The sequence below is a fragment of the Centruroides sculpturatus genome, unplaced genomic scaffold, assembly GCF_000671375.1.
Source record: "Centruroides sculpturatus isolate CEXI.00-Female unplaced genomic scaffold, Cexi_2.0 scaffold61, whole genome shotgun sequence".
Classification (NCBI taxonomy): Eukaryota; Metazoa; Arthropoda; class Arachnida; order Scorpiones; family Buthidae; genus Centruroides; species Centruroides sculpturatus.
This window is the reverse complement of record NW_019384572.1, coordinates 406,540-431,683: the sequence shown is the minus strand read 5'-3', so window position 1 is coordinate 431,683 and position 25,144 is coordinate 406,540. Positions and strand designations below refer to the sequence as shown.

General features: G+C 29.1%; 1 protein-coding gene across 1 annotated transcript in view; it reads right to left on the bottom strand.

Moving 5' to 3' along the window:
* Nucleotides 1-25,144, bottom strand: part of LOC111624236 (bromodomain adjacent to zinc finger domain protein 1A-like) — a 68,233-nt gene that overhangs the window by 1,773 nt on the left and 41,316 nt on the right. Inside the window, exons 5-12 of the mRNA XM_023367051.1 lie at nucleotides 18,247-18,334; nucleotides 17,452-17,636; nucleotides 14,989-15,046; nucleotides 11,690-11,879; nucleotides 11,025-11,173; nucleotides 7,524-7,619; nucleotides 3,663-3,801; nucleotides 1,676-1,828 (exon numbers count right to left, since the gene is read on the bottom strand). Coding sequence (XP_023222819.1) covers nucleotides 1,676-1,828; nucleotides 3,663-3,801; nucleotides 7,524-7,619; nucleotides 11,025-11,173; nucleotides 11,690-11,879; nucleotides 14,989-15,046; nucleotides 17,452-17,636; nucleotides 18,247-18,334 — 1,058 coding nt within the window. The remainder of the gene's footprint in view (nucleotides 1-1,675; nucleotides 1,829-3,662; nucleotides 3,802-7,523; nucleotides 7,620-11,024; nucleotides 11,174-11,689; nucleotides 11,880-14,988; nucleotides 15,047-17,451; nucleotides 17,637-18,246; nucleotides 18,335-25,144) is intronic.

The window sequence follows — 25,144 nt, the reverse complement described above, 5'->3', positions numbered from 1 at the left end:
TGTAGGATTAATCAAATAAAAAAGGACTGTTTTACTAATGTCCATTATTGTTTTATAATCATATAAAGTTGCACAATGATATGAGAAGCTTTTAAAGTTTCTCATACTTTCTACAAATGGATGGGATGTGATAAATGTCCCATTCTTCCATTAGAGTCAGAGGGTAGTTAAAGGTTTTTTTTTCATGACAAATAGCCAAAAGAAAGAAAACAAGTAACTACAATATGATATAACATTTTTATGTTTATGCATTTTATGATCAAAATAAATTTGAATATAAATCTGGTTTCTTGGTTTAATTTAATAAGACTGTTAAAGACTTTATTACACCAAATACTGTATATAACTCAGTGGCTGCACCAATACTGGGTTAAGAAGCAATTACACTGATTTTGGCGAAAACTCTGAAACATCACTGAAGTACAGTAATTTCGATCTGTCATAAAGTTACAAATGTGAAATATTGAATCACATCTTTGATTTTAGAATACATGCAAAATTTGCAATTCAATGAAATCCTAGGCTGTTTCAAAACCATTTATATTTAATTACAATTTTTAAAATAAGGCTTATAAAAACAATTATTGATTACAATAATAACTAAACTATAATGTAAAAATTAAGTAGAAATTCTTATTCTATAAAAATATACAAAAAATTACATTGTTAGATTACAGGAAATCCTCATTAATTCAAACTCAGATAAATCAAAATTCCGTTAGTTCATAAGTAGCTTTATCCCAGCCAGAAATATAGAAATTTACACATTAAGAAATTTGATTAGTTTGAAATATGGCTACTCCATAATTTGAAGTGAAAATTCTGTCTGAACTGTGATATGTGCATGTTAATTCATTCACTTAGAGTGAAGTGTCTCCATTCTATAAGAGAACAATAACCAAGAACAATTCCAATCTGGTCAACATGACTTTGCTTTTACAGTAACACATTTTCAGGTATCACTTTACCCATGGACTATCCTTTTATTTCTCTTATCTCATATAAAATAGGGCTAAGTTTCGGGATTACAAGACTGAGCTATGAGTAGCAAATTGCGATATTTGTAGTTCTGTAGGCTACTACTTTTGGGCCACTTTAAAAATAATTTGGGCTACATTTTGAAAAAGTCTTTAGTATTTATAAAAATTTATCTGGCGACCTGTGAGGTTCTCACCAGATACATGCTGTTTATCTGCAGTTTATTTATTTTATTATTATTAATTAATAAAAATAGCATTCTGTGTAACTAATTTCTGGTAGTGCTTCCTGCGGAGCCAGATATGTAACACAATTTGTGTACCTCATAAAAAAATAAATGAAATAAAAAAAAATAATGTAACTAACTAGTCATATCGTGTTTGTTTAATAAATTACATGTTACATGGNAGTGCTTCCTGCGGAGCCAGATATGTAACACAATTTGTGTACCTCATAAAAAAATAAATGAAATAAAAAAAAATAATGTAACTAACTAGTCATATCGTGTTTGTTTAATAAATTACATGTTACATGGCATTTTATACAGAAATATGCAAATCTCAAATAATTTGAGACACAAATATTTCATCCCCTAACTTTTGAACTAATGAGGACTTCCTGTGTATGAGTTAGTAACAAATATGTATCATCATTTTAAATAAATAAATAAAAAATTAAAGCATGAAACTTATCTTACCTTCCAATATTTCTGAACTACTCAATATATCATCATAAGTAGGTTGGTGCTCTTCAACTTCCCTCAAACGAAATAGGTTAGCAAGTAAGAGTTGAAGAATATCACTAAATGGACCCTGAACATCTGTTTCTGTTAGTACTCTTTCCAAGAGTTCTAAAAAAATATTTTAAACTATACTATAAGGAGTAATAATTAGCTCATTCATTTACATATTTTACTGTCATGATTGAAATCNCAGTATATGAGCTTTCCCATTCTTCCATGTTTATCTCTTATGTTTTCCTCTGCAAATGATGTTGCTTTTTTACTTTTTTCACATTCTCTATGTTCTTTAGTATGAGATGATGTTTAATGTTTCTAGTAAAAACTATTAGAAGCATCAAACACCATCTAATACTAGATTTAATAATTGGATACATTAGAAACACCTAGAAGAAAGATCTGCCTAAACCAGATTACAAAATCACAACTTCAAAAAAGCAGACTAATTACATGTTTTCCCAACACAACTTATTTGATTTATTCTGGTTCTGCTAGTCTTTTCTTCTTCAAAATTCTCTTAATGCAAGATCATTCCTTCCTTCCTTTATACAAGTAAAAAAAATGCCAGCATCAATCTTCCAATTACTATATACATAGATATAAATATTTGAAAATTTTCAATATATTTAATTGTTACAAGTAAAATTAATTATAACTTTTATAAATATCAAATTATAAATAGAAGTTATAGTTTAATCCAGTGGTTCCCAAACTGTTTAAGACACTTCCTGTTTTGTACCTCTATATTTCTTGTTAAGAAAATTATGTGGAAATATAAACAACATGCAATATTGTTACTTTTGTTGCAACTCAAAAGTTTCTTCTTCAATTTCAAAAATGACAAGAGAATGCAAATTTAAGGGTTTGATGGAAAAATGGAATATTGCACATTAGGAAGTTTGTGAAAAAGAAGGCTTTGTGTTTCAATTCATCAGTACTTCAATACATAATGTTTTATTAATAGGGGTGTAAACACATTTAACATGCAACTGAATCATTAAAGCTTCTAGTAAGAAAATAGGTCGATGAAGCACAAATCCAAACTTATTACTAATTCATTTTTTGTAGTTTTATAGAATGTGCAGTTATTCCACTATGCCCACAATTTTTGAATGACATTTTCCTTTTAAAATATAATTTTATAAATATTGTTTTGTAGACACTATTAAAAAATTTAGCTTATTGATTTCTAGATATTTGATCTATACAATCATTTCAAAAATAGTTCACAATCCTTATGAGTTTATTTTGAAGAGTTTTAAGTGACACCTAAATTATGAGTATCAACAGTAATTTATTTTATTTAGGAATACAAACAAAATGAAAACATTCATATATCACACTATAGCTATTAAGAATAAAAAATAATAAAAAAAATCACTAAACAAGATTGTTCTTTCCGAAAATTAGCATGAATTAAATATAGCTATATTCTAAATTAATCTTTCTTTGCAATATAGACATTCTGAATGAACTTGTCCAAATTAAGATCATCATCATATATAAAAGTGACAAAATTTTAGTAATCATTTTCAATTTGTCAAAAACCATACATCAAAAATCATTTTTCATATCTGAAATAATTGAACATACTACTTTACATCATCAATGAATGATGCAATGTCAATTATAAAATATGCAGTCATGTACTATACTAATTAATAAAAATTATTAGTTGCTTATAATCAGTTAATGTTTAACCATTTATTTTTTATAATTTTATTAATATGTACTAAAAAACATGGCAAAGCAGATCAAGCTGACAAATAGGAACTGGTCTAGAAGAAAACATTTTTAAAATCACAATCTACTTTATTTCTGACTGATCTAAACATAACTTCTTAAGATTAAAATATGTATATTTGTTAAAAATTCAATAAAAAACTATTTTAATTTCAGTTTCTAAAGACTATAAAAAAATTTTTTAATAATGATTTATTCTTACCAAATCCAAATCCTTCTGGAAATGACATTTTTAAATCCAATAACGTTTCAAAACGATTAAGGAATTGTAATACCATAAGAGCATCGCCAAAATGTTCTATTGGTATTGAACAATTAATAGATGTAACAGGAGGGAGTACCTAAAATAATACTAATTTTTAATTAACAGATAAAAATTTCAAAAAAGTTTCATAATTAAATTTGTTAATAAAATTTTCTTTTTAGAATGATTTTCAAACTTAACCACACTAATTTGTTTAGGAGTACAGAAAACTTCAAAATTTCCCTAGTACTTTTGAGCTAGTTAACTCATTTTCAGACACACCAAACCTAAATTCAAGCACATCTACAAAATTCCAATAATTCAAAAATCATTAATAGTTAAGAACATTTTAAATCTTAAGTTTAAATGTTATGAGGTTAAGACATTCCATGATAAAATTCACTTACAAATAAGAAAAAATACAATATGACAATCACTAAACAGAGGAGCACCATTATATTGATAGGTTTAGCAAAGGGTCTCTGTACATCTTCCATTGTGCTCTTTGTATTTGTGTGATCATATTTTTATGCCATAGATACAATTTCCATACACATTAGGATTTCTACATCCTATGTCAACACCTTTATGTCAGATTTTTTATCAATTTCTGCAGTATATGAGCTTTCCCATTCTTCCATGTTTATCTCTTATGTTTTCCTCTGCAAATGATGTTGCTGTTTTACTTTTTTCACATTCTCTATGTTCTTTAGTATGAGATGATGTTTAATGTTTCTAGTAAAAACTATTAGAAGCATCAAACACCATCTAATACTAGATTTAATAATTGGATACATTAGAAACACCTAGAAGAAAGATCTGCCTAAACCAGATTACAAAATCACAACTTCAAAAAAGCAGACTAATTACATGTTTTCCCAACACAACTTATTTGATTTATTCTGGTTCTGCTAGTCTTTTCTTCTTCAAAATTCTCTTAATGCAAGATCATTCCTTCCTTCCTTTATACAAGTAAAAAAAATGCCAGCATCAATCTTCCAATGTTTGATGAGGAAAGCATCAGAATAAAAATGCTTATCTAAATATGCAATTCTGAAAGATCTCATTTGGAAAGTTTAAGGACAAATCTTACAAAACAACAAAATTAAAGATAAGCATGGTTTTAAGTGATATTTTTAGAAATGTACTATTATTAATATACAAACATTCACAAACATCTTGTTTACTTCTCTGAAATGAAATCAAGACAGAAGATCACTATTTGCTAATTTCTAAAATACAGTATAACAGCGATACCTCGGTTTTTGTCGATAATATATCTGAAAACAATCGGCGAAATCCGAAACTGATGAAAACTGAGGAAATTATTTTTATATGAATTAATGTAAATCCAATTACAGTGGAACCCCGGTTAACGAACTTAATCCGTTCCACGACTCCGTTCGTTAACCGAAGCAATTTTTCCCATAGAAATTAATGCAAATGCAATTAATCCGTTCTAGTCTCCGAAATTTTTGTGATTTTATTTGTAATATACAGTAATTTTCTTTGATGAAAATGTAGGAAAACGTAGTATCTATCATTACAGCAACAAACATGTAAACTTTGTTTAATAAAATAGCACTGTACATACCTTCGTTTGTTGTAGTTGGTGGCAGAAAAGTGGAGATATACGAACCTTAATGCTTAGAAGGGGAATCCCCTCCAAAAAATAACGGGTAGCACTTCATTGGAAGATTCTTCGAGTCGAAGTCTCTTTGGGAAAAAAAACCCACCAGTGGCTAAGTGGTCTTCGTACCTTAAACACGGGGAGTTCGTTCGTGGGTTCGCACCTCGCTCAGACGGGCTGGCCATGTGGAGTTTTCCGGGTTTTCTCCACGTCTGTAACGCCTAAATAGGGGCCAGTTTCCCTTAAAAACACCTCCCAGAAGGCATTCCCCTAGGCAGATCGCCCAAGTGTTGCGTTGCCATAACTTAACAAACAAACAAACTCTTTCCGTAAGGAACAAGAAATTGATCTAAAGTTGATTGTCTTACTATTTTAATCAAAATTTTTCTCAAATGCGATAGCGCATTGTCGTTTATATTGCGTTGTCGTTTTCTATTGCCACTATGACTTTTTTCTTTCTTGGATGCCATATTGATTAAATATATAAATCACAAAACTGAAAAAAGAAGCATAGCACAAACACTCGGAAAAGCAATGCTTAACTCGCGCATGCCTAACACCAACTAAAATTTGACACAAAATACCGTTACGTTCGTTATCCGAGACAAATTTTTTGCAAAATAAAAGTTCGTTAACCGATTTGGTCGTTAACCAGGACGTTCGTTAACCGGGGTTCCACTGTAATTTGTTCTAGACACTCTAAAACACATACAAAAAAACACATTTTACAGAGAATAAATAGTGTGTTTAATACTAAAAACAATAAGATATTAATGTAAAATTAATATAAAAAACTAATGTAAAGAATAAATGAACATTTAACATGCCATTTGAAGGGCTATTGGCTCTGGAAACTTTGTTTGGTGCCGTGATGTAGCTAAAAGAAAAGGAAAGCAACGGAATTGTTTAGCTAGACACACGGGTAATGCTCACACAAATGAGAAACAATGCCACACTGAGCAAGAAAACATGTAGGTTGTCCTATGTTTTCACAAAATTAGCAGGGTGTCACGTGAGCACACAGATGAATCTGGAGCAACTAATGAAAAAGAGAAATTTTTCACGAAAAAATTGACAAAAACCGAAGTCAACAAAAACTGAGGTATTACTGCACTCTCTTCCAAAATGTCATCAAATTTTAAGCCAATTAATGCACATCTTGTGACGTAAAACCCTCTTTCATCTTTTATAGACAACTAGAATACAGTCACTATTGTTGTTTACCATTTCATTATTCTATATTCATATTTTAAGTACTTGTAACTATAGATATTTGTTTACAAATATATTTTTATAACACTAAATATTACAAATTAAACATAACATCTAAGCATTACAAATGAGAATTTTACAACCGGAAAAAAACTAAGTTCAATTGTGTTATTGGTATCATTAACTTAAAAATTGCATAATTTAAAAAAAATGTGTAAACTCAAATAAATTTAGTAAAAATGTTTTAAGTTATTTTATTCAATTATTAGGCATTTCTAAAAATGCAATCTTAATGTAATATTAAGATTTTAATATTGAGAGAACTTAGTATACACAGTTAAAAAACCTTCAGATTTAAGCAAAATACCGACATATCATTTTCAGAAGATATAAAAGCAAACAGTATTCACTTTCAAAATTTACTGAAAATACATTTATCAAATTGGTATAAATACTAAAACTTAATTTATGTTTTAAATGTAATTTTATCAATATATAATATATATAACAACACAGTAAATACTGTCGCAAGTAACTGAACTAATTTTAAATATCAATATGATCAACACAAAACATCAGTTTAAAAAATTAAATATTTGGCTATTTCATATAAAAATAGTTCAATATTTTAGATAATTTGAGTGTAAAAATTCCAAAATAAATTTCATCATTACTAGAGATAAGCCAAACATTTCTTCCAAAAATCTAAATTCAGGAAATTTTTGAACAAAAATGAAATTTTACATAAAAAAACCACACAGTTTTTTTAACAAAAATAAAATAAAAAAAAAAATACATACAAGAGTTTGTAGAGGAAAAAAAAAGTTAATAAAATAAGTTCAATGTATAGACGAAAGCAAATTATTATTATTAATACATTCTTTCAAACAAATATATGAGCAATAAAAAATTTACCACCAGATGATGGAAATTAATAGAAATTTCAATAATTCATTCTATAAAATTATAACCCTTACTTTTAAATCATCACATTCCAAATCATCACGTGGTTTCTTCCATTCCATCATTAATTCTGCTAAAGCTCTCTTTTCTTCTTTTTGTTTCTGTTTTTCCTTTAAATAAAATCATTATATATCAATCCATTCAATCACATTCTTAATAGCAAAAAATTTTAGCATTTTAAACCCAATATTTAAACTTCATAAAACAGAAAACAAGTGCTAATAATATTAAAACACACCTTGTTACCAGCGTGACAGTATTTGTATGTTTGGTTTCATATTTGTCATATGTGAGATTTTTATTATTATTTTTCATTTTAAGATAAAACAGTGACCAATAAACTAGTGCAATGGTTCCTAATTAGTGGTACACGAAATTGCATGAAGGGGTTTGTGCGGCAATCTAAAATTGGTTGATTTAAAAGTTAAATGCATGAGATAAAGCAATAAAAAAAAATAATGGGGGGACCATAAAAAATTTGGCAATTTACAACATGATGTTGAATGCACAAATTCGTTTACTTATAACTAAAAATATTCTCGAAATTTCATAAAAAAAAAAATGCATTTGTGACAATACCTAAATGAAATTCTTATGCAAGAAACAAAAATTGTACAATTAACACAATTTGTTTTCGTGAAATTAATTTTGAAAATTTTTGTCGCTGTTATTTCTCGCGCATGACAACGCGACTTCTCGCAGAGTATAATGAGACTTCACTGAGTTTAATAATCAGTTGCGACATCTTGCTTCTAAATCCGGCTAGAATTTATGATGTCAGCAAAGCGGCAATAAAATATTTACTACCAGTTTGCACAACATACCTCTGCGAGAGCGGATTTTCGGCCATGACAAACATGAAAACTAAACATCTTCGCCAACTTCAACTCAAAGATGACTTAAGATTGAAGCTGACCAAAAAGCAACCAGATTTTACAAAGTTATGCAAAGAAAATCGTGCACATTTGTCACATTAAAATTAAATAACCTTATGTTATTTTCATTATTATTAGAACTGTATTTTAAAGGTAATAAATGTAAAAAAAAAAAACTTATTCTATTTATCACTAGCTGTCTACCCACAGCTTCGCCTGCATTATATCAAATTTTCTCCTGGGAGTAAGATATTTTCTTGCAGTAAAATGTAGCCTATGTCCATCTCCAACATGTAAGCTAAAGCTATCTCTGTGCCAAATTTTATTAAAACCTGTTCAGCGGTTTAGACATGAAAAGGTAACAGACAGACTTGCCTTCGAATTTATAATATTAGTATGGATTAATATGAATTTCTGATATAAGGGGTACGCGAGTTTGAGTTCTTTTTTTGAAGTGGTACGCAGGAAAAACTAATTGGGTACCATTGAACTAGTGGTATGTGAACTGATAGGATGACCAATGTTTTCTTGATGTGATTGGGTCTTATCAACAATCTCATACTTCTATTATTATTCTAACATTTACAAGAAAATGTGAAATCTACTTTTCATCTAAACAATTAAACATTAGTCCCATTCAATTACATTTCTTCTCAAAATGACTTTAGTTAGAAATAAAATATCCAGGAATTAATCAGCACAAACAAATTTTTGATTACTTTCTTAGTAATTTTTACAAGTTGCATTGAAATCATACCCAATCAGAAAATTGTACTCAAAGGTTTAATTAACAGAAATAAATACCATATTTACTCTAATAATCCACACATCCCAGTTTTTAAATAATATCTTAAAACCTGGGATGTGCAAATTATTCAAGTAAATAAGGAAAGATAAACAAAAAAGCTAGTTTATCTATATGATAAGTTTAAAAAACAGAAAAAAATTTAAATTAAATGCATTTAATTCTTTTTTTTTAAAAGTAAATATACAACTTCATCATCATAAACAAAAATCAATCAAATACAAAAATGTTCAATGCTGGGAGATATATTCATAAAACATCTCAAAACATTTAAATGCTGAAGATTTTAGCATTTAGTTGATTGTTAAAAATTTTATTTTAAATAAATTCATTTCTTTCTTTAATAGTTCAATTTATAATAATAATAACTAAATAGTGTGTTAATGTAGTGCCATTTTAAATACCAACTAATTGTGCATAAACTAGCAGACCCCGCCATGTATTGTTGTGGCTCAAAAGGTATCTATTATAAATGTATAACACTTCTCGTGGGGGGAATTTTTTGAAAAATCCCTTCTTAACACGTTAACTGCTTGTTGTAATATGATACTTTCCGTCAGGGGGGGCCAAAAAATGAAAATTTGATATATAATAATTGAATATAACGTAAATAAAAGGGTCGATGTACAACAGTCAGGAGAGCGACGATAAGAAAAGTATATATAAACAAAGACCGGGGAGTCGTATGACCTTGAACCTGACACTGCTTTCTCCCAGGCAATAAATTTTACAACCCCACTGTAATTAGACGTCCTTCCCTACTTAAAAGTATTTACATCTGTGTGTTAAAGTATTTCACACTTTGTTTCGACTGCAAATGATGTTTTTTTTCTGTAAATATATATTAAAACGCACTTATATACTTTAATTTTTTTTTAATAATATTATTTACTTTATATGCGATAAAAGAGGATAATTAAACTAATTTTCGATATTTTAAATTATTTACTATTAAAATAAACCACTATCAGATATAAAATAGAGTTTTATTTAAAAAAAAAACTACGACCGCTGACCTTGTATCGCGTCACGACGCCACAAGACGCGCCTGCGGTCGTACCTAGAATCTGTTTGCCATACGACCGCCGGCGTTCGAAGCTAACTGAATAGATGTCCACGAGAGGCCAGCACTAAGCATGCAGAAAACGTCGTACGAGGCCAGGGAAATTTAACCTTGAGTAAAACTACATTGTTTACGTCTACCGGCGGTCGTATGGCGCTGTACGGGAATTTCCATTACGGCGGCGCGCGCGTCGTATGGCGTTAAACGTGTTAATGTACATTCTCTTGACGTACCCTATTAAAATGCAATCAAAAATGCATCTAAAATAGTGTAATAGAAGCCAATTTCTTCACAGTAAGCCTTAACCCTGTCCCTCTCCCCTCAGTGGGGGGAATTTCGACATGTATATTATATAAAAACACATGTGTATTCGAATGCAACTTTGTGTCATAATTTCAAAGGAATTGGTAGGAACAAACAAACATTACATTTTTATTTATATAGATAGATAGAAGATGATCTGCTTTAGTGCATCCTCACAGAAAAAGCAAACTTAAGTCATCATACTCGCAGAGTTAGAGCCATCTGTTGGACATAAAAGCCTTAATCCTAGATGATATCTTTTAATTTATATAAATGTTTAACAGAATAATATACAGCCTATGTACACCCTGAAATTCCATTCTAAATATTGGTGAAAGAATTTTTGAAATGGATGAGTAGTTTCGGAGATTACCTGCTGCATACAAACTTACTTACATACTTATAAACATTACCTCTTTATAATATTAGTATAGATATAAACAAGTTAAATACTAATATTTATACTCACTTTTTCTTTCTCAACTCTAATATTAATTTTTTCTTCCAAAGATTTTGATAATTTATCAGAGCCTTTTTCTTTTTTAACTGAAACTTGTTGCATATTTTCTTTCAAGGTAGAAATTTCCTTAACTTTACTAGGCGATTTTGAATTATTCCCTAAAATATGATAAAGTTTTCTTATTGCTAAGAACTTTAATAATCAAAATTATAACTGTTTTTTAAAATAAACAAAAAAATACCAATTAAAAGTCAATTTTATTACCTTCAACATGCTTTCTCATTCATTACATTACATATTATATTGGCTATTATTTGTTAAATTTTATTATCCATAATAGTTCATAATTATCTAATCTAGTTAGAAAATTATATAACATACCTTTCAAGAATTAAACTGAAAGCTAATAATTTTGAAACGTAGTAAATTAATAAATATTCAAAGCCAACACTTTAACTCAAAAATAAACATGTTTTAAATGTTACATTAACACATCTCTCATATCAAAACTGGAATACAGTCTTAATCTCACATTTAGTCAATGTAACTCAAATTTTCATATCATAAGAAAACATGTTAAAATCTAATTCTTAATAAAATTTCATTTCAGAATGAAGTGTTACACATTTAACATATCAATAAGCTATAGTCATACACATACAAATATTACTTACAGTCTTTACAATTACTTGCATCTTTGGAACTCTTACTTTTAATTTTAGGTGAAGTTAACTTTACATTTCCTGGGGAATTACTTATTTTCTTTTTTGAAGACATGAAAAATGTGGGAGGTGGACCAGCAAACATTTCTTTAAAAAGTTCAGAAGAAACATTATATTTTGATAATGTTTCATCCTGTAATAAATAAATTTTAATAGTATTCAGTAAGTTTATTAATTAAAAAAACCAAAGTAAAAAAAAATCTGAAATTTTACAAATATGAAAATAAATTAGAAATAAAACATCTGTAAACTTTAATATATCAAATGATGATTTAAGAAAATGAAAGAAATTCCAATGATTGTGAGATTTTAGGAAATACAATAAAACAACTGCATTAACTCAAAGCTGTCTATAGGTCCAAAGCAGAGAAGATTACTGGCATTCTGATTGGGACACAACGAGGGCCTTGACATCATTCAAAAGTATCGAACTGTGTACAGTTTTGTAATCAGTCTGAATACACTCAAGAAATGGCAAAATAACAAAATCAGATACTAACCCCTTAAACTTTGACTTAAGAAGGTTTTATTGTATTTCATTAGAAAATTATTAATCTCTATATCTCTATTTGTAATATAATTTCATCAAACAAAACATTTTGTTCTATTTGAGTCATTTTCAGTTTCAATAACTAATAATATACAAACTTCTCAGAGTTAGTTAAATAATAGAACAAACTTGAATTCTTTGTAGAATTGCAAATTCTACAAAGAATAAAATATTTAAATTAGTTTTCAAGATTTCTTAAGTTTGAAGTAATATTTTAAAATGTTTATACTATATGATTTTTATTATTTTTAATTCCACATATGTTTTAGTTTGTTTTGAGCATATTAAAAATTGTTATTCTTAATTTAAGAATTGTAGTCAGCTCAAATTGTGTATGATTAAAGAATGTTTATATTTAGAACTAGAACAAGTTAAAACAAATGACTACAGAAGCACACCTACATGCTATCATAGACTTCACATTTTTGGAATCACCAGAAACCAATGTAAGAAGCATCTTGTTAAAGCTGCAAATTGAAGGCATTGAAAAGGGAGTGAAGACAATTCTACTGTTTGGGCATAAGTTTGTATCAAAATGCAATAAAAAGAACATGCCAAACAACTACCAGATTAAATTGAGCTACTTTACTGATTTAATCCAGTACTTTGACATATTACTAAAATATTGGGCTTCAAGATGTTTATATATAACAAAAAGAATTCTGAGGAAGTAGCACAATTAGAATATACTTAAGTTACTGGATTGGAAAGTTGAGGTTTCAAAGGTTATGTCAGCAGCTAAACTTTCAAAATATAATTCATTGAGATCATACAATACACAAGTTACGATTATGTTATCAAGCAAGACAATGGTATATTGATAACAACAGTATAAAATTGCTGTGTTCCTCAAGGCATGTGCCTTGAGGAACACAGCAAGTATAAAGTTAAGATAGAAAGTCAGCTAAGTAATGCACAATACATTAATACATCTACGGTATCGTGTTTCAATGGTCGTGTATATTCACAATACATTAGCTTAAAAATGATCCATTAATAGAATTTTATCTAAAATTGACAACAAACAAACTAATAAACGATTCCTTTCATTTTTACAAACAAGAATCCCTTCTAGTGTTAGAGTACCAAAGCTTTTTGATATGGTAAAAACAGGTAGTTGGCCATTAAGGTTGCTTAAACTAGGCAATGTTAAAGCAAATTCTTATGTCTACCAACTACCTTCTTGTCCACATTTTTATTTAATTAATTCTTAATTACTGTAAAATTCCAGTTATTTTAGATGTTGGAGTTAAATGAGGTGTATTGTAATGGATAGTGTTATAATAAAATATTGATCTCAAGTCTTTCCAGTTAATTAATGAATCAAATTCATTCAATCATTGATTGCTTGATAGCCATCAATTTAATGTCACTCTATGTCATACCCTTTGATGCCCCTCAGATCCAAGAAGAATCCAAGATTTTTCAGGCAGCAACTAACAATGCTCACATGCTGTGAAAGTCTGTAAGAAAGGACAAGTGTTTGTGCTTAACATTTTGGCCATGTCTTTGCTAAGCTGGGATTATGAAACAGAGCTGTTTGATAGATTTTCAAAGAAGAATAGAAATTGTTTCATTGAAATTTATAAATCTATAGGGACTCAGATTTTGTTTTAATTTATTTATTAAATTTCTGTCAAATAGACATAAAATGAAATAAGCTGAAGCTAACTAATGTTAGCTTTGGTTGCTTCCATTTGTTGATACAAGTTGTTATCATTTTACAAAACAGACTACCGAGCAATAGTTTGTAGAGGAATAGATGACATTTTTTATGTTCATTGGTTCTGTAGAACTACATCATGAGTGGTATCAAAAATGGCAAATTTGCTCAATCATCAAAGCAAAACATTCACAGTAACCATAAAAATTCTCTCTGACATCATGTCAAAAGTGACAGCATTATCCAATTTGCAGTGGCCTTTACAGCCAGGTCAAGAGAAGTTACTCGCCCCTACCCAGAATTTAGAAAATGTGCTATATAAATGTTTAGCATAAATTAATTTTAAAGTTAGCTATGCGGTTAACAGCACATTACATATTATTTAAGCACTTTCATTTGTTGAGATGAATCCTAATGAATTTGTCACAACTTTAAATTATAACAGCCTTTACCCTTCTATACATATAGCACAGGTCTTCTTGTTAACTAGAGATTGTTTTTTTGTTAAATAAATTCAAAACTGTAGCAGATTACATTGACCCGCTTCTAATAAGTCTCACTTCACATGGAACAATAAATTGTATTTATAAAAAGAGGGATCCCTACGAGATTCCTAATATCAAGAAATATTGCTTAGATAATCTTGAAATAAGCAGAGGAACCATGTGTAAAAGAATTTTTAAACTATATTAAATTCATAGCATATGTTGACATGTTTATTGTAAAGAAGGGTAAAGTTGAAAAAACCTGACTTCAAGAAGTATAAATATAAATTCAGTAGATATAAATCATTGTTTAATAAAGTAATTTGACAGCAATGATTTTTTTCATATAATCATGTACAAACAGTGCTGACCTTCACACAAACACATTCAAATCTATAGCTCTAAATTCTTTCATACACCACCAAAATCTATTATGAGAATGCTAGAGTATTTCACCAAAACCATTTTACTTGAAATAGGCTGATTTGTTCTAATTGTAAAAATGACAAGTACATATATTTTATAAAGAATTTTAAAAGGAATGAAAACATACTTGTTCTTTTAATAAATATGATTTGTTGTAGACAGTTATTCTCAACACTACTTTCTTCCTTTTTATGAAAATCAGAATATAAGGAAACTCCATAACTTATTTCACAACACACATTTCAATCTGTTTGCTTAAGAACAATCCTCCTCAGTTAGGGTCAAATTATTGATATAAACTCTGTAACGTAACTGTATCTGTATGCTACACTGGATATCTATAGCAATAGTTATAAACTACCATAAGGCATTTTCCATAAAAACTTTCTTACGGTTTACGAAGCAGTCCACCATGAGCATGTGCAAAATCATTGGTAGTTATTGCCAGATCTAACACTATAATTATTTATTAATTTTATTATTTTTCTATTATCTTATGACCAAAGTAATTCTTATCTTAAATCAAATACGATACGACCATACGGTTACATTAGCATTGTTGATCAAAAGTTGTGTTTCAATCAATTTATGAAAGTTTCATCAGTTGCTTCCGGCATAACTTCTGATTGTACATTGACTGATGGTGACTTAGCGTATGTGCAGTTGGTCAATTCTCCCTATCCCTACCATAAAAGTTTGATCAATCCAAACTTTTCTTACGAAATACGATACAGCCATACGAATACAATAATACGGAGTTTATAACCATGCTTTATGGACACGGTTATGTTACAGAGTTTATAACTCGACCCTTAGTAAAAAGATTATAATTACACAAAATACACATACTTTTCACGACTTACATATTTCTATCAAAATAACTAATATATTGATGTAATGTCACTTGCTAATTGTACTAATTGGCTCCTCCAGTGATTAACTGTAAAGTGATAATCAATTTTCCAATAATTAGAGTAATTAATAAAAAAATACTCCATTGGAAAAAAGCAATAATTTTTATTTTAAAAAGTAATAAATATTAAAATGATACTTTATTAACAACAATAATTCGGGATAACCATAGAGACATACCCAGTTTCATTAGAAAGTTTTATTCAAACTGAAAATGCTATATTACAGCACTATTAAATTTTTACTGTATTTTCACAGAATGACCAGCATGCCAGTCTATCCGTAGGAGACCAGAAAATTATACATCCCTCTCTAGAGGGCACATTAAAAATGAAAGTCAAGTCATATAAAAACTAACAAGTTTTATTATAAAACTGCCAGCATTACATCAAAAACTACGATTATATGTTTAATTTCTTCATTTTATCTTATTTCTAACATGTAAAATACTGGCGACATTCCAAAAGTATTGAGTGTTGAACATAAGATTGTGTTATTAATTAAACACTTGGCTTTTTTCCATCTTTATTCAGTTGATTCGGGTACTTAGCCCCTCATCAGTCAACATTAAACACGCAATGTATGCAATGACACTTATACACCACAAGTTCGCATTCTCCCAACTAGAAGGATAAGTTGACTGCATCAACTTTATAAAATCTACATACATTGTTAANTTTCCATCTTTATTCAGTTGATTCGGGTACTTAGCCCCTCATCAGTCAACATTAAACAAGCAATGTATGCAATGACACTTATACACCACAAGTTCGCATTCTCCCAACTAGAAGGATAAGTTGACTGCATCAACTTTATAAAATCTACATACATTGTTAACCCCTTCTGAGCCGCGCTCGAGTGTGACTCGAGCAAGTTTTATAGTCTTACGTCGTTAAGGCCACTTTTGAAAAAATTATTTTTTTTTGAATTTTTGGAATGTTTTTTAGGTCCCCAAATTTTTTTCAGAATTTTTTGCACATGCGAAAAATTTTTATCGCGATTTTAATGAGCCTATGATAAGGCTCGATGAAGGCTTAATGTTTTTTTAATGGGAGTTTTTTATCAAAATTAATTTATCATTCTAAAGTTGTAGCGCACCGATTTTCCTTCGGTAAAGTTATTTAAAGCTGCTTTCTGATGTCAAAAACGACTTCCGATAGTTTTTTAATTTTTTTAATTAATAGATTTTATTATATAGAAGTTTAATTAATTAGGGGGGGTCGGAAATCGCAATAAAAATTATAATTTTTTTAAAATATTTAAAAATATACCGCCAGATTGAAGTCACCCTACTTNTTCTCATTCATTACATTACATATTATATTGGCTATTATTTGTTAAATTTTATTATCCATAATAGTTCATAATTATCTAATCTAGTTAGAAAATTATATAACATACCTTTCAAGAATTAAACTGAAAGCTAATAATTTTGAAACGTAGTAAATTAATAAATATTCAAAGCCAACACTTTAACTCAAAAATAAACATGTTTTAAATGTTACATTAACACATCTCTCATATCAAAACTGGAATACAGTCTTAATCTCACATTTAGTCAATGTAAGTCAAATTTTCATATCATAAGAAAACATGTTAAAATCTAATTCTTAATAAAATTTCATTTCAGAATGAAGTGTTACACATTTAACTATAGTCATACACATACAAATATTACTTACAGTCTTTACAATTACTTGCATCTTTGGAACTCTTACTTTTAATTTTAGGTGAAGTTAACTTTACATTTCCTGGGGAATTACTTATTTTCTTTTTTGAAGACATGAAAAATGTGGGAGGTGGACCAGCAAACATTTCTTTAAAAAGTTCAGAAGAAACATTATATTTTGATAATGTTTCATCCTGTAATAAATAAATTTTAATAGTATTCAGTAAGTTTATTAATTAAAAAAACCAAAGTAAAAAAAAATCTGAAATTTTACAAATATGAAAATAAATTAGAAATAAAACATCTGTAAACTTTAATATATCAAATGATGATTTAAGAAAATGAAAGAAATTCCAATGATTGTGAGATTTTAGGAAATACAATAAAACAACTGCATTAACTCAAAGCTGTCTATAGGTCCAAAGCAGAGAAGATTACTGGCATTCTGATTGGGACACAACGAGGGCCTTGACATCATTCAAAAGTATCGAACTGTGTACAGTTTTGTAATCAGTCTGAATACACTCAAGAAATGGCAAAATAACAAAATCAGATACTAACCCCTTAAACTTTGACTTAAGAAGGTTTTATTGTATTTCATTAGAAAATTATTAATCTCTATATCTCTATTTGTAATATAATTTCATCAAACAAAACATTTTGTTCTATTTGAGTCATTTTCAGTTTCAATAACTAATAATATACAAACTTCTCAGAGTTAGTTAAATAATAGAACAAACTTGAATTCTTTGTAGAATTGCAAATTCTACAAAGAATAAAATATTTAAATATTTTTTTATTTACCTTTGTTTTCAATATTCCATCTTTCATTTCAACAGAATTTTTTATAAGCAGTTTTACTTTCTCTCTGGTAAACTGTCCTTTAGACCGACTAAAAAAAAAATAAATTAGGGTGTACTATAGGTTTTTGTCAATTATAAGCTGGGAATTATTTTGAACATTAAGATCTGCATTTTAATATAAATATTAAAACTTAATCTATGTTATTTTTAAGTAGATATCTTAATAAATTAAAATACAGATTACAATACAACAACAAAACATTCACTCTCATTACCAGCTAAATAATCATTGCAGTCCTAATAAATATTGTAATGTATTTTTAATGTAAGCATGTAACAATTCAAGGTCAGTACATTGCTTTTTATCCCTCACTGAAACTTATAATGGGAGTGGTGAAATTTTGGTGGAAAAGCAGGTTGTTGTTGATGGATTTTTGAAAACCTGACTTTAACTCTGTGGAAATATTTTCCAAAATTCTGCAGGCTATCTGAAGATGATAAATTTACAGTCATAGAGAAGACATATCACAGATCATCAATCTGTCAAAATTGGCAAAATTATTATCTCCACAGACTGAATGTGATCAGCAGCAAAGAATACAACAAATAAAAATGCATGAACTGTGCAAAGTCTGCCACATGATCCAAAATGTCCTATATACACCATTGTTAAGTTGACTGACAATCTTTCTTTGCTTTCTTTCCGCCAATGGCGGCAAAGAAAGTTTCTTTGCCGCCAATGGCATCAACTGAATGCAAAGGGTTAATCAGATGTCATGCAAGTCAAAAAAAATTGGGAGGGTTGTATACAGGCACACAATTGCAATTGTTTAAGGTATAAATCTGTGTTTGTGTTATTAGAAGGACAAAATGTAAATGAATAAAGTCTTGGTGGTTATCACATTCCAAATCAATATGTATCAGTTCAGGTGGTGATGTACTTGAAGTTTTCACGTCAGAAGTTTTCATGCTGGGTTTTCTTATGACCTTCATACAATCTGCATTATTCAGCATTAGTCATTTTGGGTTTTTCTGATTTCTTTTAAATTTTTCTTTCCAATGATATAAGTTTCTTACATTTCTGTTCATATTTCCTTTGCAATTTTTTTCAACATTATGAAAATTTTCTTCAATTTGCACACTTATTGGCATAACTTTACAAATTCCATTTTATCAGTTATTATTGCTAAAGAATATTGTAAATCCTCTCATTTTGTACAAATCAATATTAATTTCAATGTCCAATCTCTTTGCAATCCAAAATTATACACTGCTATACAATGTTGCCATTTTCAATGTTCATGCACAACAGAAAATTCCTCCTCACAGCTGCACACCCCTTTACCCACCATTTTAAATACAAACATAAACCCTCTACCCAACAAAATTTTAGTCATTAGATTATCATTTATAGTTTACGAGATATAAGCATGACAAATCTTGCCATTCTCTTGGTTGTTTCAGTCTTCGTAGACCCTCTATACCAAACTGAATTTAAAGGCATATTCAGGCAAAAATGAACAAGATATACAGATGCATTCCCTGACATTTGATGCCATTTCCTGCTAATAATCTTATTTCTTGACTTTCCAGGCATGTACAGACTCTGTATATCAACACATCAGATATATCTGTAAATGAGTCCAGGATCACCTTGGAAACTTAGAAATTTTATTAATAAAAATTGTATCAATCATCAAAACAATCATAATATTCACCTATTCTACACTGTGTTTCCTACTCACAACATCATTTTTATTACAATGAAGTGGAAGATTCTCAAGAATAACCAGTGTTGATTTATAAGGGAAGGTTCAGGACTGCCCCCCTCAAGTTTCAAATAAATTTGATTTTGATTTATATTGTAATAGTACTCTACTATATAAATCAATAATAAAGCCACTCAATGCAACTTTTATGCATTCATGAGAAAAACAAATTTAAAGTTTAAAGTTTACCATATTTGTTGTAACTAAGTTTTGAGATATGACTGTACTGTACTGTCATATCTCAAAACATTGGCAGTATATAATTCTGCAAAAATGACTAGTTTTCCAAGAAGTTCAAACATGCTATACACAGTTCACACTTATTTGTAATATTACTTGTGTGTGCAGATGAAGCAGTACTGTCATATATTCTGTGTGTATTCATTACATGTCAAGTTACAATTCTTCTGTTAGAAAATCACTTATGGCTGCTGCTATTTTCGTTGTGTATTTGTCTCTTTAATCCGATTTTCAGATAATTGATATTTGATAATAATCCAATAATTGATCTTATAAAATTTGCATATACCAGAAATTATTTTGAAGTTTATAATGATTACTATAGACAAATAGATGGTGTCAGTATGGGGTCAAAGATGGGGCCAAAACTTGCAGAATTAGTGATGAAAAATATAGATGAAAAAATACAAAGTATCCCTGGGGTTAAAATAGTAATGAGATATGTTGATGATTATTTGTTGATTTATAACAATAAAATAACGAATGATACAATAATATTAAAAACTATAAATAATATAAATGAAGATGTAAAATTTGATATTGAATTGGAAAAATATAACCAGATAAATTTTTTAGATATAACAATTACCAACGAAGTAAACAAATTTTCTTTCAAAACTTTTAAAAAAACATGTAACGTCAATAAAACCATCAACTATCAATCCTGCATCCCTGAAACTATAAAAAAGAACACCTATATAATGGGTCTAAAAAACATATATACAAGAACTACTAATAACAATAATCGTGAAATAGAATTAAAAGAGTTAGAAAAGACGTTTATTTTGAATAATTACCCCAGTTATAAATTAAAAATGTGGCACAACCAATATTATAACAACAGATTTAATACCAAATATAAAAAAGATAAGAGGTATAATAGTTTTCCTTATATTAATGAGATTTATAATAATTGCAACAAATTTTTAAAAAGAGAAAATATTGTGTTGGCCCCATCTTTGACCAATAAAATTTCGCGTAGTATTTATAATAATAATAATAAATATAAAATAAAAGTGGATAATTTAAAAAAATCAGGTGTAGTATATAAAATTAATTGTGATTGTCAAAAACCGAAAAATTATATAGGTGAAACAAGTAGAACTTTAGAATTAAGAATTAAAGAACATGAAGCAGCTATTAGACTAAAACATAATAATTCTCCGTGGTTCGACCATATAAAAAATAGTAAATGTAAAATAGATAGAAATAACATAAAAATAATTCACTTAGAAAAAGATATGTATAAACGCAAATTTAAAGAACATATAGAGATTATAAAATGTAAAGATGATTTAATAAACATTTCAAATGGTATGCAAATAGATCAAATGTGGTATAATATAATAGAGGGCGCTAATAGATAAATTGGTTTGTAATGTCTGGTGACATAAAATATTAAAGTGAAATATATTGTAAAAGTGTGAATGTATCCTCTTAAGTGTGTTAATAGTAATTACGTGTTATTAACCGAAAAAAACGTTCATTATTGCTGCAACATTTCAATAAAGAGCATACGAATTTTCTTGAAAAAAGTTGTAATTATAAAGGTTTTTATGAACATTTGTAAAGTGTGAGTATTGTTATGTTTTTTGATGTAAAAAATATACAATGTTATAAAGTAATAATTATAAATATATTGATATATTAGGTGCAACGTATTAATGTGAATATGTAGTTGAAGTGTTTTTTAAATGGCTGTATTTTTAATCTTTTCCAACGTTACCAATTATACACCGAGGTTTTTAGAAAACAGAATCTGAGGTAACGTATAAGTGTTACAATTGTTTAATAGTTTTATGTCAGTAAATATTATCTACACGCGAAGAATTTTTGTAATCTCACTAATTGTATATAATTTTTAAGTAATTGTATAAAAATTTTTTAAAACAGTTTGTACTGAAGAGGGACTTAAATTACAATTGAGTCCAAAATGCATATAACAAACCAATAAAAGAAGTTCATAACCTGAATGCTGTATATGATAGTCTACCAAACTGAAAATCGGATTAAAGAGACAAATACACAATTCTTCTGTTGTTTTTTAGTTCATCTGTGAACTGCATACAAAAACGCATAAACTAATAAAGGCTAGAAACATGTATATAATCAAGTATTCATTCCTTTATTTTAATGCACACATTTTCAACAAATACAACATAGAAATAATCTTTGTACAACCAAAAAAATTTCAAATTTTTTAAATATGTAATTCTCTTGTTAAAAATGTGTTCCATTTAATTATAAATTTTAAAGAAAAGATTTGAACTTGTATATGTATTATTCTTAGTAGAAGTTAGTAGTGACCTTATGCCCTAGCCTACAACCACTTGGTGAAAAAATGCTTTTGAGACTTGCATCAAGTAGCTTTATTATTGATTTATAGTAGGATAGTATTATAATACATATGAAACTCATTTAAATTTGAGCCTCCTCTTGTCAGTATTTTTTACAGCACTTGAAATCCATTTTTAGTTGTTCCACACATGCTTTAAAACTAACCTTAAAAGATTTTATGTTCATTACATCCTGAGAGTGGATGTAAATCCCTTTCACTATGCAAGAGTCATTACAACAGTCAGCATAGTTCATCATAAGAAAGAAAAAAGTGGATTCGATTTGTCTTTTGTGTACTTTCACTAAATTTTTTGAACCTATTGATGGTCCAATTCTCTTGTTTGGAATGAAAAGCAACATTAAATAGTTCATTCACAACAAAAAAGCTATAGATAGCAAGTTGTCTTAGATACATTGTTTATGCCACCTAAAACAACTTGCTACCTTGAGTTAACATTTTTAACTTTGAAATAACCAAATACTTATGTACCAGTGTATCAAATTCATTTATCAGTAAAGACTTTGCTGCAAAGAACCTCTTCTAGCAGAGCAATACCCAAGAATGAGATAAACTATACATGTTCCCATAACATTGAATTAATCTGTCATCTGGAAAGGATATACACCTTCCATTACTCACTTCAAAGTTCTCTGAAATTCTAATGCTAAAACTAAACTTAATATTACATTAATGTATTAAAATGAAGAATTAACAGAAGCAATTGAAGCAGCACTTGAATTGAATATTTCATCATATTTACTTATACTGATTGGCAAGTTTATATATATAGGCTTGTCAATAAATATACAAGGGCAAGATTAAAAGTTCTCAGACTAGTAGTGAAAAAATGAGTTTTTTTTTTTTTTTAAATTTTAAAAATGCATTTATTTCTCAATGTAGTCTCCCTTTAGTTCAATACACTTTGTCCAAAGTTTCTCCAATAACTGGATTCAGTCCCTGAAATGCGATTCTGGAAGGTCTTCAAAATATCCATTTACCACTGATATCACTTTTTCACTTGATCAAAAACGTTTTCTAGCCAAAAATTTCTTAAGATTTGGGAATAGATGAGTCAGAGGGAGCCAAATCTGGCAAATAGGGAAGATGTTCCAACAATTCATACTGTAAATCCCTCAATTTTCCCTTTGCCAAAGCACCTTTGTGAGAGGGTCCATCGTCCTGGTGAAAGATTTTTTTTTCTTTCTTTTGCAAACCAGGCCTTTTCTCTCTAATTTTTTCATCTAGCTGGTCAAGATGATGTGTGTAGTATTCCCCATTAATTGTTTGACCCTTTGACAGGTAGTCAATTAAAAGGATACCTTTGGAATCTCAAAAAACACTAGCCATAACCTTTCCAGCCAATGCAATTGTCTTTGCTTTCTTCAATGCAGGTTCTACCCACTGCTTGGACTGTTGTTTTGACTCAGGTGTAAAGTGGTGAACCCATGTTTCATCCATTGTAACAAATCTGTGCAAAAAATTGGTTGGATCCTTCTTAAAACAGTACAAACATTGCTGAGAAAGTTGATTCCTCATTCGTTTGTGATCAGCATTTAACAAATGCAGCACTCACCTTGCACAAAGCTTTCTCACACTAAGTTTTCATATAAAATGTGCCATACCATTTCTTCTAAGATGCCTACAGCCTTAGCTATCTCATACACCTTTAATTGCCAATCATCTAGAACCATATTATGTATCTTCTTGATATTTTCTTCAGTAGTTCCAGTTTTTGACTGTCCTTCACACAAATCATCTTGAATCGATGTATAACCACGTTTAAACTCAGCTGCCCATTTATTTACTGTTGACAACAAAGGTGCAGACTCACTTTTACCAACTTTGGATGAATTTCTATTGGCAATAAACCATCCAAAACGAAGAATTTTATGACAAAATGGCATTCAAGTTCATTCATTTTGTCAAAAACACATAAAATGCTTACTTTAAACAGCCATATAAAACAAACTATTTGTCTGATCAAATTCACATTTGGTATTTACTTTTGCAACAAGTGCAACAACTTAACAAAACAGTAATTTCATTTGTAGCAGTGCCATCTATGGGCTAGGCCAGGGGTGGCCAACAGTTTTTGCCCCTGGGCTGAATTGGAAAGAAAACTTTTTTCACTGGCCAAACCAGAGGCTGCCCTAGGAAGATTTTGAGGTGGTGTGCGATCTCATTGTGGTGTCACCCCCATAGAGACTAAATTGTACATAGAGATTACATATACATTTTTCACATTATCATGCTTTATCAACATTCTATGCTGTACTTAAGACATTTGTAATGGGGGGTTAACTCTAAATGCACAGTGAGGTTGTTGACCTTTTTCAGTAGCTAATATTGAAAGATTAATTGTGGGCTGCATAAATTCACTAGACGGGATGGATCCAGCCCGCAGGCTGTATGTTGGTCATGCTTGGGCTAGGCCGAGATCCTTTTACCTTGCCCTCGTAAGCAAACAACACTATCAAGTAAAAAAAATCTAGATTCTAATACACACACAGTAAAACCTGTATAAAACATACCTAAATGAAAAAAAATTCTTC